Raw genomic sequence first — 23,953 nt, 5'->3', positions numbered from 1 at the left:
GTACAGGGATGTGCACCACTCAGCTGAGATCAAATTGAATAGCAAAATTTGGTATTCCAGCTGATTGCATCACTATCTGGTATGGAGGTGCCAACGCTTAGGACAAGAAAATTACCTCAGCCTGCGACATCACGGGCACCAGTCTTCACTCCATCGAGGACATCAACAAGAGGTGGTGTTGTAAGACCTTGATCCTCAAGGGCCCCCCCACCACCCAGGCCGTGCCCTCTCACTCTGCTACCATCAGGAAGAAGGTACAGGAGCCTGAAGATGAGCACCCAGTGGCACAAGGACAGCTTCTTCCCCTCTTGTCATTATTTCTGAATGAACAGACACGGCCTTGCCTTGACTTTTTCTTGCACTATTTTTATTTTGTCAGATAGTTTATATAATTGTTTGCATTGAGACGCTGCCGCAGAACAACGGATTTCATGACACGTTCATGACAATAAATTCTGATTCTGACTCAAAGGGGTTCCCGTCCCCAATGTCCATTCCTCCTGTTTTCCCTGGATCTGGTGGGATAATTGAACCTACCCATGCTCTACTCTTGGTGTCCCCATCCTCTCTCTCATTATTTCTGGACATGGTTTAGAAATACCCCGAGGTCGCTGAACACCATGTTTTCAGATGCCTACCGACATTTTTCCATAACTTGATGAGGGGCTTGTCCGAAATGTCAGTTACACATCTTTATCTTTGCCCCATGAAGGGCACTGACGTGTTGAGATTCTCCAGCATTTGTGTTTTTTAACGTGAAAACATAACCTTTTAGTGCTGACCAATCCACAGTGCTCAGTATCGTTGGGAGATCCGTACTGGCTAAAGTCATGGCAGAAAGCTCATCAGACTACAACATGTTTACCAAACTCTTCCTCTGGAATGAGGGCTCAGGAAGAAGGAAGTGAAAATGCCAATGACAGAAGTGGTTAAAAATCACAATGTAGGGAAACTCAGCAGGTCTCCAGTGTTGAGCTTTTACTTCAACATGGATGTTTGCAGACTTCTGTGTTTTACTGATGACAAAAACTGGTCAGACTTTTAAATGTTACAGTGGAAGCCCAAAACTCTGGATACCAGGAATCCGGACAATCTGAGAATCTGGACTTTTTGAAAACTTTGTAAATTCAGTGGCTTTTAGTGTGCGTGTGTGCATGCGCCACAGATGCACAGAGGCAACACGTGACCACATAGCAGATACAACAGAAATCTTGTAAATTATTGAATAAATATATATATTTTTAAATATTTTATATGAAAATGTTTCATTAATAAACTAACACTAAATAATTAATCTATTAAATAATATACTGTATTTTTCTTTTACAATGTTAATTTTTAAATAAAATTTCAGGCTTAGCTTTGTTTTGGCAGTGAAAATATTTTGTTAAGTGTTAACTATCTTTCTTTAAAACTGCTCATTTTGATAAATGAGGCACACTTTATTTGCTAATGAATAAACTATCAAATTTCACTTGTTCCTCTCTTCTTTATTCCTCCCTAAATTTGAATTTTAAAAGTTCTGCCCGAGAATGCAGAAAATCTTAACCGACCCCAATCCCTGAGTGATTTGGATTTTCGGACTTCTACTCTAAGTGGACAGCAGCAGATGAGGATGGATTTCACAATCCACAGTTCCGTACCCAGCCTGCAGAGGAGAGCTGTCAAAACCGGGGAGTGCACAGTGACGGAGCTGGCACAGCAGCTGCCTCACTGTTCCTGATGGTGCTGACCTCTGGTGCTGCTTTAGTGGAGTTTGCACATTCTCCATACAACTGCGTGGGTTCCCTTGAGGTGCTGCAATATACATACAGGCCTTTTGGCCCACTAAGTTCCTACTGCCCATTCCAAATCTCCTTCGGCCCATTGAATTCCTATTGCCCATCAAAACCCCCTTCAGGCGTTTGAGCTCCTACTGATCATCAACCACCTCGGCCCACTGAGTTCCAACCAACCAAGAGGTGGCACGGTTAGTGTAGCAGTTAGCGCAACGCTGTTACAGCACCAGCGATCAGGACCAGGGTTTGAACCCGGCGCTGTCTGTAAGGAGTTTGTACGTTCTCCCCTTGTTTACATGGGTTTTCCCGGGTGTTCTGGTTTCCTCCCACCATTCAAAACGTACCGGGGGTATAGGTCAATTAGGCGGCACAGGCTAGTGGGCCGAAAGGGCCCGTTACCGTGCTGCTTGTCTAAATTTAAATTTGACCATCCAGTCCTACGTTGAGCACAGTTTTAATTTCTCCCCACATCAATTCTCCTCAGATTCTATCCTTCTCCTATACAGCTGACAGCAGCCAATTAACCCATCACTTAGTACATTTCTGAGAAGGTGTAATGCAAAGCAGTCGGGGGTGGTGGGTTTAAACACTCGTGGTCACAGGGAAAATGTGCAATCTCCACACAGACCACATCAAAGATCAGGAATGAACCCAGATTTCCAGGATACTTCCTCCCAGATCCCACACGTGGTGGATTAACTGGCCAGTGTCAATTCCCCCTAGTGAGTAGGTGAATGGTAGAATCTGTGGAGAGGGGAGTTTATGGGAGTGTGGGGGAGAACAAAGCAGGATTAGTGTAAGTCGTCAAAGTGAAACACAAAAGTTTGCAGATGCTGTGATTGTGGTAAAAACACACCAAAATGCTGAAGGAACTCAGCCGGTCTTTCAAGAGTCCATAGGAGTCAAAGATATATTGCCGACATTTCGGGTCTGAGCCCTTCAAGGATTAAGCAAAGAATAAGCAGAATGTTAAATCGTTAGCATGGACAAGGTGAGCTAAAGGACCCATTTCTGACATGCACGACTTTCTGATCATCCACCGCACAATTACTCATCACAGTTGACTTATATGTCAGTCTGCACGCTTCATACCTTGTTCTTCTTGCCAAACGGCCATCGTTTAGTCTTGCTTTTGCTGATGCTCCTTTGGTCAACCTTGGACTCTGACTTCAGGGAGCCGATGCTGTTTTCTGACGAAGTTCGGTTGATCAGTTGGCTGTAGTCTTCAAATTCTATCTCCCCCGGCCTCTCAAATCCTGATTTGTAGGCCTCAATCAAAACACGAGAATCCTGGTGTCAAGAGAAAAACAATACCAGACAGACTCAACAGATTTGTTTTTAATCTCATCACACACCATAGAACACAGTTGCTTCCATAGCAGCCCAATGGTTAATTAACTAGACTCGAAAACTAAAAAACAACTCGATCTGGAAGAAGCAGCTCATCTCATTAATGGGATGGCAATCTGCCACATTTATACATGGTTAGCACAGGCACCAGTTAGCGGAGTGGTTACTGCGCCAGCGACCCAGGTTCGAAACAGACGCTGTCTCTTCAGAGTTTGCATGTTTTCCTTGTGTCTGAGAGGAATTCCTCCAGGTGCTCTGATTTCCCTCCCACCGTTCAAAACGCATGGGGGTTCCAAGTTGAGTGGGGCATTTGACACTTGGCTCTTGGGTCGAAATGGCCTGTAAATTGAAAAAAATTACCCAGTGTGCACTACACCCACTCTAGACTCACTGATAGGTTGAATGGCTTCTGAGGTGAGTTGGCCACCTACTCAACGCAGGGTCTAATAATGTTGGACAAGAAATTTTAGTTTTGCCAGAAAACAAAAAGGTTTTTTAAAAAAATAAAACTAGTGTAATGAATCACTCACTACATTAACTAGAGAGAAGAACTGCTTGGGGATTGTATGCTCTGAATAACCCACAGAAAATCAGTATAACTTCATTAATTTGAGGAACGAAATGAACCAGCCACATTTTGGAGCAAGTGGTTCACTGTGAGATTGTAGTTCAGGGAGAAAAAAAGGCAACAATTCCAAAGCACTTGGAGAAACGCAACTGTAAAATGTCTACAGATTTGTTCTCCTTTTGCAAGGTGGTATTTCCCAGATAGGAGGCAGTTCAGTAAAAGACAATTCTGCAGACGCCATGTTCCAGCACTATTTTGTGCATTGACTGAAGAGAAAATTCACTTGGCTGGTCCTAGGGTGAAGGGGACGTCAACAGTTAAGAAAAATGAATGCGTATTTCACGTGGAATCTACAAATTTCTGACGAGGCTGAATAGACTGGATGATGAGAGGATGGCTGGATGTCTACAAGAAAGAACCTAAAGCTCAGAACAAAGGACAAGACATTTTGGACTGAGACAAGATCACGTTTTTCACTCAGAGGACTGTGAATCTGTGGGATAGTTGTCTGAAGAGGGCGCACAAAATCGTTGAGGACCCCCTTCCACCCAGCATCTTTCAGCTGCTCCCATTGGGGAAGAGATGCAGGAGGATCAGAGCCAGCACCACCAGGCTGAGGAACAGCTTCTTCCCACGGGCAGTGAGAATGCTGAACAATTATATATATATATTTGTGTGTTTTTGTATGTTTTTATATATATATATATATATATATATGTGTGTGTGTGTGTTCATATGGCGAGCTCTCCACTGGCCACCGTGACAGAGGTGCACCAAAGAAGAGGTACAAGGACTGCCTAAAGAAGTCTCTTGGTGCCTGCCACATTGACCACCGCCAGTGGGCTGATATCGCCTCAAACCGTGCATCTTGGCACCTCTCAGTTCGGCAGGCAGCAACCTCCTTTGAGGAAAACCACAGAGCCCACCTCACTGACAAAAGACGGAGGAGGAGGAACCCAACACCCAACCCCAACCAACCAATTTTCCCCTGCAAGTGCTGCAACCGTGTCTGCCTGTCCCGCATCGGACTTGTCAGCCACAATCGAGCCTGCAGCTGACGTGGACATTACCCCTCCATTAATCTCCGTCCGCGAAGCCAAGCCAAAGGGATACATATGTGTTTATATGTATATATGTGTGTGTGTGTGATTATTTACTTCTATATAAGTATTTACATACTGCATATGAATCGTTTCTGTATGTGTGTTTGCATTTTTTTGCACTGAGGAGAGAATGCTGTTTTGTCCGGATCTATTTGTACAATCAGATAATAAACTTGAACTTGGGATTCCCTATTCTAGAAATTTCTGGGTGTCAAGTCATTGAACATATTATGAAGGGATTTCTGGACACGTGGTGTGGAGACAGAAGAGGAAAACGGTGTTGAGATGATGGATCCGCCAAAATTGTATTAAACAACAGAGCTAGCACATTGGTCTGAATGGGTTACTTCTACTTCCATGTCCATGCTTCATGTGAGGTAGGGAAGGATGGACTGGGGTCAAAAACTAGGGAGAACAGTTTCAATAAAATGGTTGCCCATTTAAGGAAGAGGGTCATGAATCTGTGTACATCTCTGCGCCGCTTAATGTCCAACCGCATATTTGTCCACGGTCCCATAATTATTCAGTTACCGCAAGCTAGTCTGCATCAATTTAGAAAAAGGACTCGCTAGCTATAGGAAACTGTATATTGAATATCCAAACTGATCCCACTGCCCCGCATTCTCCCTGCAGCCCTGTATCAGTCCCCACACAGATCCCACTGCCCCATTCTCTCCCCACAGCCCCATGTCTATCCCCACTTAAAAATATAGTTTTGTTAAGTATATAATAGTGTTTGCACAACAGTCGCATCACATAACACCCAATTTCAAAGAAGGTATCGCAGATGTTAAGTGGTGCATTCATGTAATTCTCTCACCCAGAAAACTATTGGGGCCAAAACACTGAACTCGGAACAGATCTGAAAATGGAGGTGAAGCCAAGGACAGATCACCTATGACAGAGCAGATTCAAGGGGCCAAATGGGCTTCTCCAGCTCTTGCTTTTATACATGAGCTCTTGGATGGTACAAAGTTAGTGGAGCTGCTTCCTCATGGCCCATGCCAGATTTAACCCTGATTACCACTGCTGTCTATGCAGAGTTTGCATATTTTCCCGTGATCATGTGGGTTTCTCCCCGGGCCTCTGGTTTCTTCCCACATCCCAAATACGAGCTGGTTGGGAGAGTAAATTGGCTCCTGTGAGGACTAGAATCTGGTAGAGAGAATAGGATAAGCGTAGGAATAGTGTTAATGGTGAAGTCTCATGGGGAACAAAGGCCCACTTCCGCACTGTAGTGCTGTAAGACCATTGATCGTACGTACACCGCTTTCATTCATAGACTCTGCAGCTTTCGTCATCTCTTCCAGGCACTTCCCGATGATGGGCATGACCTTCCGCTCCGTGTCGGCGAACATCTTGTAGGCCTCGCATAGTTTCCGGGTCCGCCGCTCATCCATGTCCTGGAGCTTCTGCAGAAGCAAGAGCAGAAAATGTCCCCAAGTACGTCAGAGTAAACCAGGCCCTGTCTCCAGCACCTAATAGCCTGATCTGGGAAGCTAAGCAGGCAGAGGTCTGGTCAGTATTTGGAGGGGAGACTGTCTAGGAACAGATGGTGTAGGTTTCTGTGAGGGACGCTGAATGAAGTGGCGACTCTGTCTGCCTTACGGTGGACAAAAGTTAAAGAATTTTGTGCATATTATATTCTAAATGTAATGTCACGTGACAATAATGGAACCTTCATCTTTACCACATTCTCGTGGGTGAGCGTCAAAGGTTTTCTGAGCCAAGATGCACACAAACTCACAAAATAAGATCATGGATTAAAATAAAAACAAAATGTGGAGAAACTCAGCAGAAGCATAAAAGGATGAGAAGAGCCTTAGAGGTCTAAAAGATAATGAGAGTCATATATAGGGTGGACAAGCCAGCACCTGTTTCCTAGGGCAGGAATAGCAAACACCAGAGGACATGCGTACAAAGTGAAGGGAGGGAAGTTTAAGGGAGACATCAGGGGTAAGTTTTTTTTTAATAGAGAGTTTTGGGATGCCTTTTGCCAGGGATGGTGATGGAGGCTGAAACATTGGGGGCATTTAAGATACTCTTAAACAGGCACATGGATGGAAGAAAAATAAAGACTTGTGGGGTAGGGAGAGTACAGTACTTTTTAAAAGGAATATATGGATAGGCACAACATTGAGGGCCGAAGGGCCTGTACTGTGCTCTAGTGTAGAGAACAAACAGTGTACTTTATGTAGCAAAGATAAAGATACATAACCAATGTTTTGGGATTGAGCCCTTCATCAAGGCATGAAAAAATGTTGCCAGGTGCCCAAATGTAATGGGGGGGGGGGGGGCGGTGAGGAGGTCCCACAGACAGGAGGTAATAGGTGGATAAGGGAGGGAGGGCACAGCAGCCAACAGGGGGTGGGGGAGATGGCTTTGTGAATAGAGAGCTGGAGAAAAGACAGGGTAAGGAGGAAGAAGGGAGATGGTGAGGGGAGAGATGTGGCACAGGGAAGGTGCTGGTGTTTGGGGTTGGGGGGGAGCGCGATTGGTGGGAAGGGATAAGTGGACAAGGTACGAGGATTGGTTCCTCTGAGACAGAAGGGAAGAGGACAATTTGTCTGGTGGTGGGATCATGATCGTGTAGGTGATGGAAATTGCAGAGGATAATGTGTTGGACACAGAGGCTAGTAGGGTGGTAGGTGAGGACCAGGTGAAACTGTCTGCGCTCAATAAGAGACAAGACCATAATGCAGCACCTGGTATCATGAACAAAAACTTAGCACCTTTAAAACAAACGTGAACTTGGTCATTTTTGCAATGAATTTTGTACTAAATGAGCACAAATTCTCCCCCCCCCCCCCCCCCTTAGACCCGAGAGAAACTCTGCTCCAGGAGGAGTTATGGACCACATATACAACACTGCCAATTTCTAGCTCCACTAAAATTACCCAAATCCACATTGCAGCATCACCTCACCTGCTGCCTAGTCGTCCATCTGCGCCTCTCCACTCAAGGAGTCAGAATCATAAAGAAGAAGCTCTTCATTGACCATCAAACACCCATCTACACAAAACCTCCACCAACACCATTTTATTCTCCCCACATTCCCACCATTTACCCCAGACAATGCCACTCCTTTACACAGTTGGGGCAGCTTACAGCAGTCAATTACCCAGGCTGGCACGGTTAGCGCAATGTTGTTAAAGCGCCAGCAATGGGGGTTCGAGTCTGGCGCTATCTGTAAGGAGTTTGCATTTTCTCCCCATTCCTGTGCAAGATTCTTCCAGATGCTCTGGTTTTCATCAATCCCTCAAAATGCATGGTGGCTGTAGGTTAATTGGGTGCAATTGGACAGCACATGCTCATGGGCTGGAAAGGCCAGTCTGTTACCATGTTGTATGTCTATAGTTTTTTAATTAAACATTTGAAAATTAAAAATTATAACTTTAATTTTTAAATTTAAACTTAAAAAACGTATCCACCTAACCCACACACATTTGAGACGTGGGAGGAATGAGGAGCACACACCACATGAACCTGTACTACAGGCCAGCTTTAATCATTCTCCCCTTATCCATAGCCTCAAGCTTCACCTTAACTCACTACATTTTCCCAACACTGTCTGCAGCCTGACTGGCAATGAAGCAATTCTCAGCTGGAACTCAATTTTGAGGGTGACGAAACAAACCTGGAGGATCCGACATGGGGAAGCAAAGACATGAAATCCCATCTGGCCCAGGATAAGGAATCCAGTGAACCAACCCTCTCCACTCTAATATCCAACAGCACTTCAAACATTCTTGCCTTCAGTGCATACAGGGTTGTTCCAAACACCACCCCCCCAGGTTGTTTTCCCTCCCAACAATTACAACTGCAGCAACTTGCTTTGGAATCCAGCGCTGTCTATCATGAGTTTGCACATTCTCACCGTGTCTGCATGGGTTTCCTCCCACCCTTCAAAACGTACAGGGGTTGTAGGTCAGTTGGGGTATTTGGGCAGAACGAACTCGCAGGCCAGAAGGGCCCTGTATGTTGAAATTTTTAAAAAAAATTTAAATGTCAATTTACCACTCCATCCCACATCCAAACTTCCAATTTTTAAAACTTACATTGAAAACATTGGGCATTTCCACAAAGTAAAACTGGTTCTGGTCCTTGTTGTATTTCTGTAGCTGAGAAGCGTACTCATTTTTGCTCTCTTCGGCCATGTGGTTCCGCAGATTTGCTTGCTGTTTTGCCTGAGGGGAACCCAAGAAACATTGTTTGAATTTTGCCTGTGAAGGAACCCCAATCAATCACTCTGTCGGATGGAATCCACTGAGCAGTACAATCCTGCGTTTGCCCACCTCACTACTGAAGCCATGATCTTACACTCATCACAAGTGTCTGGTTTATATTGATGGTTAGTATTATTTTGGCCTATTAAGTGCTTCAGGGTGGCCTTCCCAAGAATGGATGATGGGTGCAAAGCTAGAGGGGCCACAAGACTCCCCCACCAGGTTCAGGAACAGCTGCTCCCCCTCCACCGTCAGACAAACTCAATCAGGGGCTCATTTAAGGACTCTTAGTTTTACACTTTATGATTTGCTTTTTCTCCTCTGTATTGCACAGTTGTTTACATGTGTACATTGTGCACAGTTTTTTTTCACGAATAAGTGGTAACTCTGTTGGAAAAAGAAATGCATGTGATGTCATCTATGTCCTCAGACAATAAATTGAAAATCTCAAAGTATGAGCTATTTCCATTGGTAGATCTGTGGCCGGGGCAGAGAGTTAATTGGCCGAAGGATTAAAGAGGTCCCCAGTAGTTGGTGCCTGGAACTTGCAGCCTACAAGGGTAAAGGAGAGAGAGAGAGAAATGCACGTCCTATTTAAAACCATCTGCATCAACACCTCAAGAATGGGTGTGACACATTGGTGCAGCTGGTAGAGCCTGAGAGTCTAGACTTCGACGGTGAACTGGGGGGGGGGGGGGTTAGGGAGGGAGGGAGGTACAAGTTTCCTACGAGGGGCCTCCCTCATCCTACAGGCGACAGTATTGGTTAGTCAGTTTGCCACTGATAATTGCCTCATTTGAGTGTTGGTGAGTGGCAGAATCTGGATCAGATTTGTTGTCATGAACACATCACGAAATTCAGCGTTTTGTGGCAGTATCTCCGTGCAAATATTGACATAAATCACATTACAAAAATAATTAAAAATAGTGCACAAAAAGTCAAGTAAGGCAGTCTCTTTGGTTCATTGACCATTGAGGAATCTGATGACAAAGGGGAAGAAGTTGCCACTCTCTCCCCCCCTCCGTGCTCATCTTCAGGATCCTGTCCCTTTCTCCCAATGGTAACAGAGTGAAGAGGGCATGGCCTGGTGGTGGGGGTAGGGTCTCTTTCGAGAGACACTGCTTCTTGAAGATGTCCTTGATGGAGTGAAGTCTGGTGTCTATGATTGTGCAAGCTGAGTGAACAACCCTCTGGAGTTTATTCTTGTCCTGAGTGCTGGCACCTCTGTACCAGAGTTGCAGGGAGATAATAAAGTAGGATCCGTATAAATGGGCCGAAGGGCCTGGTTCCTTGCTCTGAAAATTGAAACCCACAGGGTTATGTATAGACCAAGTCCTGGGCAGTGGGAAGACATCTTCAATGTCCCTTGGTCCAGCTGGATCACTTACCTTTTCCACGTCGGCTTTGGTCGTGTTGATGTCATTGTCAACTTTCTCGGCATTCTGCAGAGCTTTCTCTGCCTCTTTGCAATCTCGCTCAAACCTTTTCTTAGCCTGCAGGAAAGAGAACATCAGTCTGCTGCACATGATCGGCTCCTCATCTGGGCAAATAGAGGGGCTCAGCAGTAGGGCAGCAGGTGAGGGAAATGGTTAGTTTCAGGTTGGGAGCCTTTTGAAAGACTTGGGAAGGAACTGGAGATAGCAAGTATAAAAAAGGTTGGGGGGTGGGATACTGGATAGGTGGAGGTGGAGTGGAGCAACGGGCAGGGTAGTGGGGTTAGAGGAGAAAAAAGTAAAAGGACAGATGGAACCGGAATGAACACCAAAACATAAGAGATAGGAGCAAGAGTCAGCTCTCCGGCCCGTCAAGCCTATTATGCCATTTAATAAGATCATGGTTGATCCGATGATCGGCTTATCTCCATGTACCCGCCTTTTCCCCATACTCTTAATTCCCCCTACTATAGGAATCTATCCAACCTTGTCTTAAATATATTTACTGAGGTCGCCTTCTCTGCTTTAACAGGTAGCGAATTCCACAGATTCACCATCCTCTGGGAAAAGCAGTTCCTCATCATCTCTATCCTAAATCTACTACCCTGAATCTTGAGGCTATGTCCCATAATTTTATACGTTTTTATAAGATCCCCTCTCATTCATCTAAATCCCAGCAAGTACAGTCCCAGACGACTCAATATCTCCTCATAGGTTAAACCCTCATCTCTGGAATCAAACCAGTGAACCTCCTCTGCACTGCCTCCAAAGCCAGTCCATCCTTCCTCAAGTAAGGAGGCCAGAACTGCACTCCAGTGCAACCTCACCAGTATCTTGTACAGTTGTTGCATAATCTCCCTGCTCCTGAATTTAATGGGGCCAGTGGGATTTACCTGAAATTAGAAAATGCAACGTCCTTGACCTGCGCTTTAACAACTCTGCTTGTTGAACACAGGGCCAAGCAGATATTGCTTTGAGCTGAGCTGCTGGCCCAGTCCCAATTGGTGGCAAGACAACAGACTGCATTCCTTCCCCACAGTTCTGGTGGTGGCTGCATCGCCCTTCAGCACACCCATCAGGACATGCTCCTGCACATTGGGACACACTAGTCAACAGCATGCACTCGTGGGCATCATCTTGCACTGGAGGACCAACACATTTTGGGCACACCCAAGTTCGTCTTTCATCCAGTTAAGTCTGGAGTGAGGAAATGTGAGCCCCATCCCGGCTGAGATATTCACTCCGAGCTCAGATCTCCAGCTAATCCTTTAGGATTCGGTAAGCTGGAGGATGGTGTAGGCAAGTGAGACACTCTTTACAGACAGGTTGTGGATCACATTCCTTGGGCTAAAAGACATCTGTGAACCCACCACATCTCTGCTGGATCCTTTCCTAACAGCATAGAGGGTAAGTGAGTTACAGGCAAAGGTTAAGCAGGTTAGGACTTTATTCCCTGGAGTGTAGAGGAATGAGGGGAGATATAATTTAAAATTATGAGGGGATAGACAGAGTGAATGTAGATAGGCTTTTTTTGCATTGAGGGTAGTTGAGATGGGCTATGGGTGAAAGGGGAAAAGCTTAGGGGGTACTTCTTCACACAGAGAGTGGTTGGGTTGTAGAACGAGCTGCCAACTGAAGTGGTGAAAGCGGGCTCAATTTTAACATTTAAGAGGAATTAGGACAGGTACATGGATGGGAGAGGGTCGGAGGGCTATGGACTGGGTGCAGGTCAGTGGGACTAGGCAGAAAAATAGTTCAGCACCGACTAGAAGCATCGAAGGCCCTGATTCTTTTCTGTAATGTTTTATAATTCTATAGCAATGCCCACTTAAGGAATATTCCACGGCATACAGATTCGCTCAGTGTGTGGAGAAGGATGCGTCATTGTCACGATTTATCCTCAGCAGTAGCGTGACAGAGGACTCTCTGATTTATGGGCTGTTCCCAGGGAAACAGTCAGACATCCAGAGCTGTGGGAAAACGCATTTTGGTCTGCTCATTACCCCGTCCTTGAGGATAGATCTAATAACTTTCCAACTAGCCACATCGGTCTAATAGGCCTATAATTTTCTTTTTTATGCCTCCCTCCTTTCTTAAACAACAGAACCACATTTTCGACCTTCCAGTCCTCCAGAACCATGCCAGAAAGCACACCGAGATATCGGTGAGGGAATGCTGCTGAATGGCACATTCTGGGCCGCAGGAGTGCGAGGTGAGGGACGCACTGAGGGTTGGCACAGTCAACATGAGGGCACTATGGGGAAGGACCACATACACCAAGACCACAGAGAAACCTCTTCAAACAACAGAGGGGAGTAACAACAAGATGCCACAGTGGTGGCAATGGTGCTACATGGAAATGAATTTGCAAACTCGGTGTGATATAACTTTGAACAGTTTTCTGTTTGTAAATAATTTATTCTGAAGTTTATTTTTGGAAAAAAAAGGAGTATTCCACATCAAACGTGATCAATTTTACTGTGAATGTAAGAGGAAATTAAATAGACATGCAGTTGCAGGAAAATACTGAAAAACTCAAACAGATTCCACGAAATGGTCACTTTCCTCTTTCCAGATCTCTTTTTTTTTTAAATTTTTTATTTTTCACACCATAAATCACATTAACCATGGTACACACTTTTTCCTTTTCACACGTATACAGTGCCATTTTCTCCCCCCCCTCCTCCCATCCCACCCTCCCTACCTCCCCCCTCCCGTCCATTTAAGGTATAAAATCTAGGATACATTAAACCAGTCAGACAATGTTGTCATTCATTAAAAATACACCAGAAATTCTACTGAGTCCATTCTTTTCATTTCCTTTTCCTTCCGTTAACTTAGGTAATGATTGTCCCCGGTAGGTTTTCGCTATTGTATTTAATGTAAGGCTCCCATATTTGTTAGAATATTTCAATATTATTTCTTAAACTATATTTTATTTTTTCTAATGGAATACATTTATTCATTTCTATATACCATTGTTGTATTTTCAAATTATCTTCCAATTTCCAGGTTGACATAATACATTTTTTTGCTACGGCTAGAGCTATCTTATCAAATCTTTTTTGTGCATCCTCCAAATCAATTCCAAATTCTTTGTTTTTTATGTTACTTAGGAGGAAGATCTCTGGATTCTTTGGTATATTGTTTTCTGTTATTTTATTTAATATCTGATTTAGATCTTCCCAAAATTTTTCTACTTTCTCACATGTCCAGATTGCATGAATTGTTGTTCCCATTTCTTTTTTACATCGAAAACATCTATCAGATACTGTTGGGTCCCATTTATTTAACTTTTCAGGTGTAATGTATAGCCTGTGTATCCAGTTATATTGTATCATACGTAACCTCGTATTTATTGTATTTCTCATCGTTCCAGAGCATAACTTCTCCCATGTTTCCTTTTTTATCTTTATATTTAAATCTTGTTCCCATTTTTGTTTAGTTTTACCATTTGTTTCCTCATTCTGCTTTTCTTGCAGTTTAATATACATATCTGTTATAAATCTTTTGAATATCATTGTATCTGTAATCACATATTCAAGGTTACTTCCCTCTGGCAAACTCAAACTGCTTCCTAATTTATCCTTCAAGTAGGATCTCAATTGGTAATATGCCAGCGCTGTATCTTGAGTTATATTGTACTTATCTCTCATTTGTTCAAAGGATAAGAATCTATTTCCTGAAAAACAATTTTCTATTCTTTTAATCCCTTTTTTTTCCCATTCTCTAAAGGAAAGGTTATCTATTGTAAAAGGGAGTAACTTGTTTTGCGTCAATATTAGTTTTGGTAATTGATAATTTGTTTTATTTCTTTCTACATGAATCTTCTTCCAAATATTGAGGAGATGATGTAATACTGGAGAACTTCTATGTTGTACCAATTTTTCATCCCATTTATATAATATGTGTTCAGGTATCTTTTCCCCTATTTTATCCAATTCTAATCTCGTCTAATCTGGCTTTTCCCTTGTTTGATAAAAATCTGATAGGTACCTTAATTGTGCGGCTCTATAATAATTTTTAAAGTTTGGCAGTTGTAAGCCTCCTTGTTTATACCATTCTGTTAATTTATCTAGTGCTATCCTCGGTTTCCCCCCTCTCCATAAAAATTTCCTTATTATTTTCTTTAACTCCTTGAAGAATTTCTCTGTCAGTTGTATTGGCAATGCCTGAAATAAGTATAATATCCTTGGAAAAATGTTCATTTTAATACAGTTTTCCCTTGCAACCGCTGCAATCGTGTCTGCCTGTCCCGCATCGGACTGGTCAGCCACAAACGAGCCTGCAGCTGACGTGGACTTTTTACCCCCTCCATAAATCTTCGTCCGCGAAGCCAAGCCAAAGAAGAAAGAAAAGAAAGAATACAGTTTATCCTTCCTATTAGTGTTAGTGGTAAATCTTTCCAATGCTCTAAATCGTCCTGTAATTTTTTCATTAGTGGATAATAATTGAGTTTATATAGTTGGCCGAGATTTTTGTTTATTTGTACACCTAGGTATCTTATTGCTTGCATTTGCCATCTAAATGGTGATTCCTTCATAAATTTTGAGAAATCCGCATTATTCATAGGCATTGCTTCACTTTTATTTACGTTGATCTTGTAACCCGACACTTCTCCATATTCCTTCAATTTCTTATATAATTCTTTTATTGATAGTTCTGGTTCTGTTAAGTACACTATAACATCATCCGCAAATAAGCTGATTTTATATTCCTTGTCTTTTATTTTTATTCCTTTTATATTATTTTCTGTTCTTATCAATTCTGCTAGTGGTTCTATAGCTAACGCAAACAATAAAGGAGATAGTGGGCATCCCTGCTGTGTTGACCTGCTTAAGTTAAATTACTTTGATACATGTCCATTTACTGTCACTTTCGCTAACGGTTCCTTATATAATGCTTTAATCCAATTAATATACTTCTCCGGTAAACTGAATTTTTACAATACTTTGAACAAATAATTCCATTCTACTCTGTCAAAGGCCTTCTCTGCATCTAAAGCAACTGCTACTGTAGGTGCTTTATTCCCATCTACTGCATGAATTAAGTTAATAAATTTACAAATATTGTCTGTTGTGCGTCTTTTTTTGATAAATCCAGTTAGGTCTAAATTTACCATTTTCGGTACATACTCTGCTAATCTGTTTGCTAATAGTTTAGCTATTATCTTATAATCTGTGTTAAGTAAAGATATTGGTCTATATGACGCTGGTGTGAGTGGATCTTTCCCTTGCTTTAGTATTACTGTAATTATTGCTGTTTTACTTGAATCTGGTAAGCTTTGTGTTTTATCAATCTGGTTGATTACTTCCAGGAGGGGCGGAATTAATAAGTCTTTAAATGTTTTGTAGAATTCTATTGGGAATCCATCCTCTCCTGGTGTCTTATTATTTGGTAATTTTTTTATTATCGCTTGTATTTCTACTATTCCAAATGGCTCTGTTAATTTATTTTGTTCCTCTATTTGTAGTTCTGGTAGTTCAATTTTAGTTAGAAATTCATCTATTTTCCCTTCTTTCCCTTCGTTTTCAGTTCGGTATAATTGTTCATAGAATTCTCTAAAGTTTTCCTTAATTTCTTTTGGATTATATGTAATTTGTTTATCTTTTTTCCTTGATGCCAATACCATTTTCTTAGCTTGTTCTGTCTTAAGCTGCTATGCTAGGATTTTGTGCGTTTTTTCACCTAGTTCATAATATTTCTGTTTTGTCTTCATTATATTCTTTTCCACCTTATATGTTTGTAGTGTTTCATATTTTATTTTTTATCTGCCAATTCTCTTCTTTTAGTTATATCTTCCTTCATTACTAATTCTTTTTCTATATTTACTATTTCCCTTTCCAACTGCTCTGTTTCCTGATTATAGTCCTTCTTCATCTTGGTTACATAACTTATTATTTGCCCTCTAATGAATGCTTTCATTGCATCCCATAGTATAAACTTATCTTCCACTGATTCCGTATTTATTTCAAAATACATTTTAATTTGTTTTTCAATAAATTCTCTAAAATCCTGCCTTTTAAGTAACATGGGGTTTAATCTCCATCTATACATTCTTGGAGGGATGTCCTCTAACTTTACTGTCAATATTAAGGGTGAATGGTCCGATAGTATTCTAGCTTTATATTCTGTTTTTCTTACTCTATCTTGCATACGAGCTGATAACAAAAATAGGTTTATTCTTGAGTATGTTTTATGTCTAGCCAAGTAATATGAATATTCCTTTTCCTTTGGGTGTTGTTTCCTCCATATATCCAAAAGTTGCATTTCTTCCATCGATTTAATTATAAATTTGGTTACTTTGTTCTTTCTGTTAATTTTTTTCCCAGTTTTGTCCATATTTGAATCCAAATTCAGGTTGAAATCCCCTCCTATTAATATGTTCCCTTGCGTATCTGCTACCTTCAAAAAGATATCTTGCATAAACTTTTGATCTTCTTCGTTAGGTGAATATACATTGAGTAGATTCCAAAACTCCAAATATATCTGACATTTTATCATTACATATCTCCCTGCTGGATCTATTATTTCCTCTTCTATTTTAAATGGCACATTTTTACTAATTAATATAGCTACTCCTCTTGCTTTTGAATTATACGATGCTGCTGTTACGTGTCCTACCCAATCTCTCTTTAATTTCTTGTGCTCCAATTCAGTTAAATGCGTTTCTTGCACAAATGCTATATCAATTTTTTCTTTTTTCAGTAAATTTAGCAGTTTATTCCTTTTAATTTGGTTATGTATTCCATTAATATTTAAAGTCATATAGTTCAACGTAGCCATTTTATACTTTGTTTATCTTCCCTTTCCGTTTCTCCATCATTACCTTTCCTTCTTATCCATTTCTGTTTTCTTGTTTTGAACCCTTTATAAGACAGCATTCCTAAAACATCAAACATTTTCCTTATTCTCCTATTTAAAACTTCTTTAGCCCCCAATCTCCCCTTCCCCTCCTGAGTTGTCCTTTATCCCTTGTCGGACAACCACATCTCCCCTCTCCATTTGGATTTGCGAATTCACTCGCAAGCGTCAGCTGATTTTGCAGTGACCGCAACTCCTCCCCACCCAGCCCCCCCAGAAAAGATTTCACTTTTCATATGTAACAAAGGTCACTCTTTTAGTTCCCTCCTTATTCCCTCTATTCCATTTCCTTCCCTTATTAATTCTTGTCTATACTATCTATATTTTCCTCTAAATACGGATACATTCATGTATGCACATTATACATATACACACATATACCTCTTTACCCACATACATATAAATCGTGGTCATTTTTACTCTTATTACATATCTTCATCTCTCTGGTTGTTTTGTAGTTGTTCTGCAAATTTCCTTGCTTCCTCTGGATCCGAGAATAGTTTTTTTTCCATAAGATCGTTTTCGATGTATTGAACTCCTTTCTCTTCTTCAGGAGTTCAAAACTTATGTGTCTTTTTAGTTCGCAGTCTTTTGTACTCTCGTTACACGTCTTCATCACTCAGTCTATTTTGTAATTGTTCTGCAAATTTTCGTGCTTCCTCTGGATCCGAGAATAGTCTGTTTTGTTGTCCTGGAATAAATATTTTCAATACCGCTGGATGCTTTAGTATAAATTTATACCCTTTCTTCCATAAAATCGCCTTTGCTGTATTGAACTCCTTTCTCTTCTTCAGGAGTTCAAAACTTATATCTGGATAAATGAAGATTTTTTGCCCTTTGTACTCCAGTGGCTTGTTGCCCTCTCTTACTTTTTCCATTGTCTTCTCCAGTACCTTTTCTCTTGTAGTATATCTTAGGAATTTTACTTAAATAGATCTTGGCTTTTGTTGTGGTTGTGGTTTAAAGGCCACTGCTCTATGTGCCCTTTCTATTTCCATTTCTTGCTGTAGTTCTGGACATCCTAGGATCCTGGGGATCCAATCTTTTATAAACTCTCTCATATTCTTGCCTTCTTCATCTTCCTTAAGGCCCACTATCTTTATGTTATTTCTTCTGTTATAATTTTCCATTATATCTATTTTCTGAGCTAACAGTTCTTGTGTCTCTATAACTTTTTTATTAGATTCCTCTAATTTCTTTTTTAAGTCTTCTACCTCCATTTCTACTGCTGCTTCCTGCTCTTCCATCTTGTCCATTCTCTTTCCCATTTCTGTTAAGGTCATATCTATTTTATTCATTTTCTCTTCTGTATTGTTTATTCTTCTTCTTAAATTATTAAATTCTTGCGCTTGCCATTCTTTAAATGACTCCATGTATTCTTTAATAAGAGAAAGTATATCCTTTATCTTGCCTTTCCCTTCTTCTTCCATTTCACTGTACTCTTCCTCTTCTTCTTCCTCTGGGTTGGCCATCTGTTGTTTCTTTGTTGCCCTTTTCTTCTCTTCTTTCTTGTTTTCGTTGTCTTCTATGTTCTCCTCTTGCTGCAGGTGTTCTGCAGCTGTCATTGCCGGCTGTGGAGATTGACTCCCCAGCTGGTCCCCCCTCCCGTCGGTGTGTTTTTTTGCATGCGCGGTTGCGCACTTTTACTCGGCTCAGCGAGCCATTTTTGTAGTCCACTTTCTACCGACCTGAGGGAGCGGGTTTCTCTCTCCACTGCGGGCCTCTTCGAACAGGTAAGGCCTTCTCCTTCTTCTTCCGTTGTCTTCTCTTCCTCTCTTCTTACCGTTGATTTCGATTTTTCTTTTTTCGTCGCCATCTTCTTTCCACCTTTATACTCACTTTTCTTTAATTTTTATTTTTGTGCCTTTGTGTTTTCCTTTGTTTTTTCCGACTTTTCTGGAGAGGGCTGGAGTTCACCGTCCGGCCACTACTCCATCACGTGACTCCTCCTTCCAGATCTCTTGATACTGCCTAACTTGCTGAGTGACTCAGGCACCTTCTGCATTTATTTCAGTTTTTCAGTATATGTAGTGATTTTTGTCTAAGACTATTGGAAAACATTCCACCATGTTGTAAGAGAAAATATGTTTCCTTAACAGTTTGGACTCCGTGTCCTGACTTTCAGGGACTATCAACAAGCACGTGTACTTCCCTTTTCCGGGACTGATTTTATACCTAACCTTCAGCTGTTTCGTACTGGTGTTTCTATTATAGTTTACCCACGAACTCGATATGGAGTATATATTATGAAAGGTTAAAAATGGCAGGAGTCCAAAGGCTGTCACTCTTGTAAACTTACATTATCCAGCTGTTTAAAGCTGACTTCCAGGTTTTGCTGGGCTTTTCTTCCTTCTAGAAGATGCTAGAATAGAGAGAGATAGAAAGATTAGATGGCAAGGTTCCCTAGAGGCAGAACAAAGCATCTACAATTTCTTCTTTACAAGCGGAACACTGGATGAAGCAAAGCCAGGCAAGAGAGGGACAACATCCTCAATGATTTCAGGGTGTCTATTACATTGCTTTAGTTCTATTGCATTGTAAATTGGCTGAATCAACATGGCTGTGGGTTTGTCTTCTTACTGTCAAGAGCTGTCTAATTAAGAAGTTGCCGCTGTGAAATTGGGTGCAAGACTGGCAAAGCCCCCTGTATCTGGCACCCATGGGGATTGGTAGATGCCATATAAGTGAATTTTCTGGTTGCTTGAGATTGCGTGATTGGCGAACTAACAGCGATGAATGCCAATTATAAACCTGTATTTTTAACCTTTTTTTGCCGGTTGGTTGCATTCCTGATAACAGAGGTTTTACTGGACTGTTGTTTACACAAGGCCTATAGGGCAAAGGGTGTGTGATCTGTGTGCCAAAATACCTTGGAGGTTTGGAGGGAGGGTTGGGGTAGGGGAGTGGTGAACAAGGAAGCAAGGAACCGTACCATCTTGCGTTCGTGTTTATTCTCGTGCAGGTATTTAATCAGTTCGGCAAAGATGTACTGCATCAGGTTCTCTGCAATAACCTCCCGCTGTCCAGCATAATCATTCAGCTCATTGAGAATGTTGATGAAGGTTTCATACTGGGAAAACCTGCAAGAAGGAAACAGATGTTAAATCGAGAACAGGGAAAAGGTTGAGTTACCCATGCACAACGTACACATTCCTTCATAAGACTATAAGATGTCGGAGCAAAATGAGACCATTCGGCCCTTTGAGTCTTCTCTGCCATTTAAATTATGGCTGATGTAGATTTCTTCTCAATCTCATTCTCCTTCCCTTTCCCCATAACCAAGTCAGGAACCTATGACACTCTGCTTTATATACAGTAAAATTCCTTATATCTGGCCCCTATGGGGATTGATAGATGCCAGATAAGTGCATTTTTTTGGTTGCTTGAGATTGCGAGTTGAATAGATTGGCGATCTAATGGCAAGGCATTCCAATTTTAATTTTACCTATTTGCTTACCTTGATTTTGCCGGTTGCTTGAATTCCGAATAACAGGGGTTTTACTGTATACACATCATCTGTGGCAATGAATTCCACAAGTTTATCACTCTCTGGCTGAAGAAATTTCTCTTCTTCTTTGTTCCAAAGGGACGCCCTTTTATTCAAAGGCTGTGCCTCTCACCCTTTACTCTCCACTACCAGAAACATCTTCTCCACATCCACTTTAATGGGTTCTTTCAACACATTTCATTTTTATTGTTGATTGTTGACTTTAGGAAGGGAAAACCAGAGGTGTACTATCCAGTAATTATTGAGGGAAATCAGAGGTGGAGAGGGTGTGCAAATTTAAATTCCAAGGAGTCACTATCTCGGAGGATCTTTCATGGACCCAATGAGTAAATGGGATAACGAAGAAAGCACAGCAATGCCTATACTTCTTCAGGAGTTTGTGGAGGTTTGGTAAGACATCGGAAACCTTGGCAAATTTCTACAGATGCGTGGTGGAAAGTGTGCTGACTGGCTGCATCACTGGTCTGGTAGGGAGCACCAATACCCCTGAGTGCAGAACACTACAAAAAGTAGTGGACACAGGCCAGGACATCACAGGCAAAACCCTCCCCACCATCTGCAGGGAACACTGCTGTCGGAGTGCAGCAGCAAGCAACAAGGATCCACAACACCCAACACATGCTCTGTTCTCGCTGCTGCCTTTGGGAAGGAGGTCTAGGTGCCTCAAGACTCGCACCACCAGGTTCAGGAACAGCAGCTCCCCCTCCACCATCAGACTCCTCAACAACAAACGCAATCAGAGACCCACTTAAGGACTTTTATTTTTGCATGTTATTGATTTTTTTTTCCTCTCTGTATTTACATTACTTTATTTGTTTACATGTTCGTGGAATACAGTATTTATTGCACTACCAATAAGTGGTAATTCTGCCTCACCTGCAGGATAAAGAATCTCAGGGCTGTATGTTATGTCATTTATGTACTCTAACAATAAATCTGCAATCTAAAATCTTTTATTTGTTTTACTTTATCGATTCTATATGTGGCTTTCAAAACACACACATCGTCTTTCTGTTATGAGGAGAGACTGGAGAGGTGAGTGGTGTTGTCCCTGGAGCACAGGAGGTTAAGAGGGGACACAATGGTATATAAAATTATAGTATTGACTGCAGGAAACCTTTCCCCATCTCGGACAGAGAAGATTTAAAGCAGAGGCTGATGAGTTCTTGATTAGTCAGGTGTCAAAGATTATGGAGAGAAAGCAGGATAAAGGGGTAGAGATGAAAAATCCAGCCATGAATGGCAGAACTGAGTCAATGGGCTGAACAACCTAATTCTGCTCATAAATCTTCAAGCTACAAAATGGAAGACTGAGGTTTAGGACAAGGGGCAAGAGATTTAGATGTGATGGAGTTGGGGGGGGGGTGGGTAGTAGTGAGTATCTGGAATACTGCCCGAGGAAGTGGTGGAACAGCATCGAAGAAGTTCCAGAATGCATTTGAATCACCTCGGCCCAAAAGTGCCAGGAGATGGGATCAACACAGACAGGTATCCGCTCGTTGGTGCAGATGTGGTGGGCTCAATGCCCTGTGTCCCTGCTATGACGATCAACAAATTTCATTTGTTTGGGTACACTTTATGAGGAGTTTGAGGAGATTTCGTATGTCACCAAAGACTCACAAGTTTCTATCAGTGTACCGTAGAGAACATTCTGACTAGTTGCATCGTTGTCTGGTATAGAGGTGGCAATGCATAGGACAAGCAGCCTCTCTCCTCAAGGACCCCCACCACCCAGGCCATGCCCTCTTCACTCTGCTACCATCGGGAAGGAGATACAGGAGCCTGAAGATGAGCACTTCATCCCTCCGCTGTTAGATTTCTGAATGGACAATGAACATCAGAAATTTTGTAATTTTGCAGCAATATTTCCAATGTAATGCCGCCACAAAACAACTAATTTTGTAACACATTCATGACAATAAATTTTGATTCGAGTGCACTGGCTAGTGGAGTGACAAAGGTGATCACGTAAATGTTTAAAGCTAAATTGACATTCACTGTTATTATTACAAACCAAAATTTAGTTGTGCTTCATTAAGATAAAGGTTTTCTAATATTTAAAAATAGTCAAATTCCTGTTATCCAAAATTTAAGCAAAAGAAAAAAAATCATGGAAAATGGCTAAAAAAAACACGGAAGTTTAAAAGTGGCACATCTCACCGTTAGTTCTCCATTCACGCAACACGCAGCCTCAAGCAACTGGAAAACTCACTTATCCGGCATCTACCAATCCCTGCAGGTGCCAGATACCAGGGATTTACTGAACTAATATAATTGTCGGACTCTGGCTTTACCTTACTCTTAATTTAGTCTCTGTGTGGTCTGAGTCCAGCGTGTTCTTTGAATGAAGTGATAGGAGAAGGTATTCGGTTCAACAGTCAGTTTATTACACAGCACAAGAATAAAACTTAACAGAGCTCTGGGTCAGTCGTTAGTTCATAGGTCACCTGCACAGTGAGCTATTCCCCAAGACTGACCCCTATTGTCCAGTTGGCTCAGTTTATATAGATCAACCTTATCATACAGAACAAAAGTTGGCTTCCTTTGCTAGATCTTTTTGCATAAGGGTTATCACAAGTCATCTCCTGTTTTGCAGATATCTGGGGTGTAGCACTCCCATCTTAATCCTCCAAGCCAGACTATCCTGTTGATTGGATCAGATATTAATTCATCCCCAGATATTTCTAATCACCATTCTGTTCCTGTCTGGCCAATTTCTGCTGTTCTCTTTAACACCTCCTCATGCCTTAATCTTCCTCCTAGACTGGTTTTCCATTCCCTTTGTTTCTTGCAGGCCATTCTTTGTTCTGGTCTGGCCTGTGTCTCCTGTGCTACTCACCACCTCCTTCAGTTTGAGCACTCCTCCTAAATCGTTTTATGCATTTCCTCTCCCTGTATTTGGGAGCAGACCATTTTGCTCAGCCAACTTTGCTCCATGCTATGATTGCCACTTAATCACATTCCTCTTTTTCCCTGAACCATGCAGTACATATAAACTTATTAATTAATCATTTCTTTCATAATGTTTTAACCCCTAGATTCCAACAGTCCCCCTTTTGGTCTCATTAAAATGAGACCAACCACCAGTTAACTTATGGGACCAAGACCTCAGGAGTTTTTGCA

General features: G+C 41.8%; 1 protein-coding gene across 5 annotated transcripts in view; it reads right to left on the bottom strand.

Annotated features, from left to right (window-relative positions):
• Positions 1–23,953, bottom strand: part of LOC138758423 (protein Dr1-like) — a 197,630-nt gene that overhangs the window by 33,073 nt on the left and 140,604 nt on the right. For all 5 annotated transcript variants that reach the window (XM_069927319.1, XM_069927320.1, XM_069927321.1 and 2 more), the window contains 6 exons: positions 20,255–20,402; positions 19,622–19,684; positions 10,414–10,518; positions 8,858–8,986; positions 6,065–6,211; positions 2,871–3,068 (listed from right to left, as the gene is read on the bottom strand). In XM_069927319.1, coding sequence (XP_069783420.1) covers positions 2,871–3,068; positions 6,065–6,211; positions 8,858–8,986; positions 10,414–10,518; positions 19,622–19,684; positions 20,255–20,402 — 790 coding nt within the window. The remainder of the gene's footprint in view (positions 1–2,870; positions 3,069–6,064; positions 6,212–8,857; positions 8,987–10,413; positions 10,519–19,621; positions 19,685–20,254; positions 20,403–23,953) is intronic.

The sequence above is a fragment of the Narcine bancroftii genome, chromosome 3, assembly GCF_036971445.1.
Source record: "Narcine bancroftii isolate sNarBan1 chromosome 3, sNarBan1.hap1, whole genome shotgun sequence".
Classification (NCBI taxonomy): domain Eukaryota; kingdom Metazoa; phylum Chordata; class Chondrichthyes; order Torpediniformes; family Narcinidae; genus Narcine; species Narcine bancroftii.
This window is presented reverse-complemented; position numbering and strand designations above follow the sequence as displayed.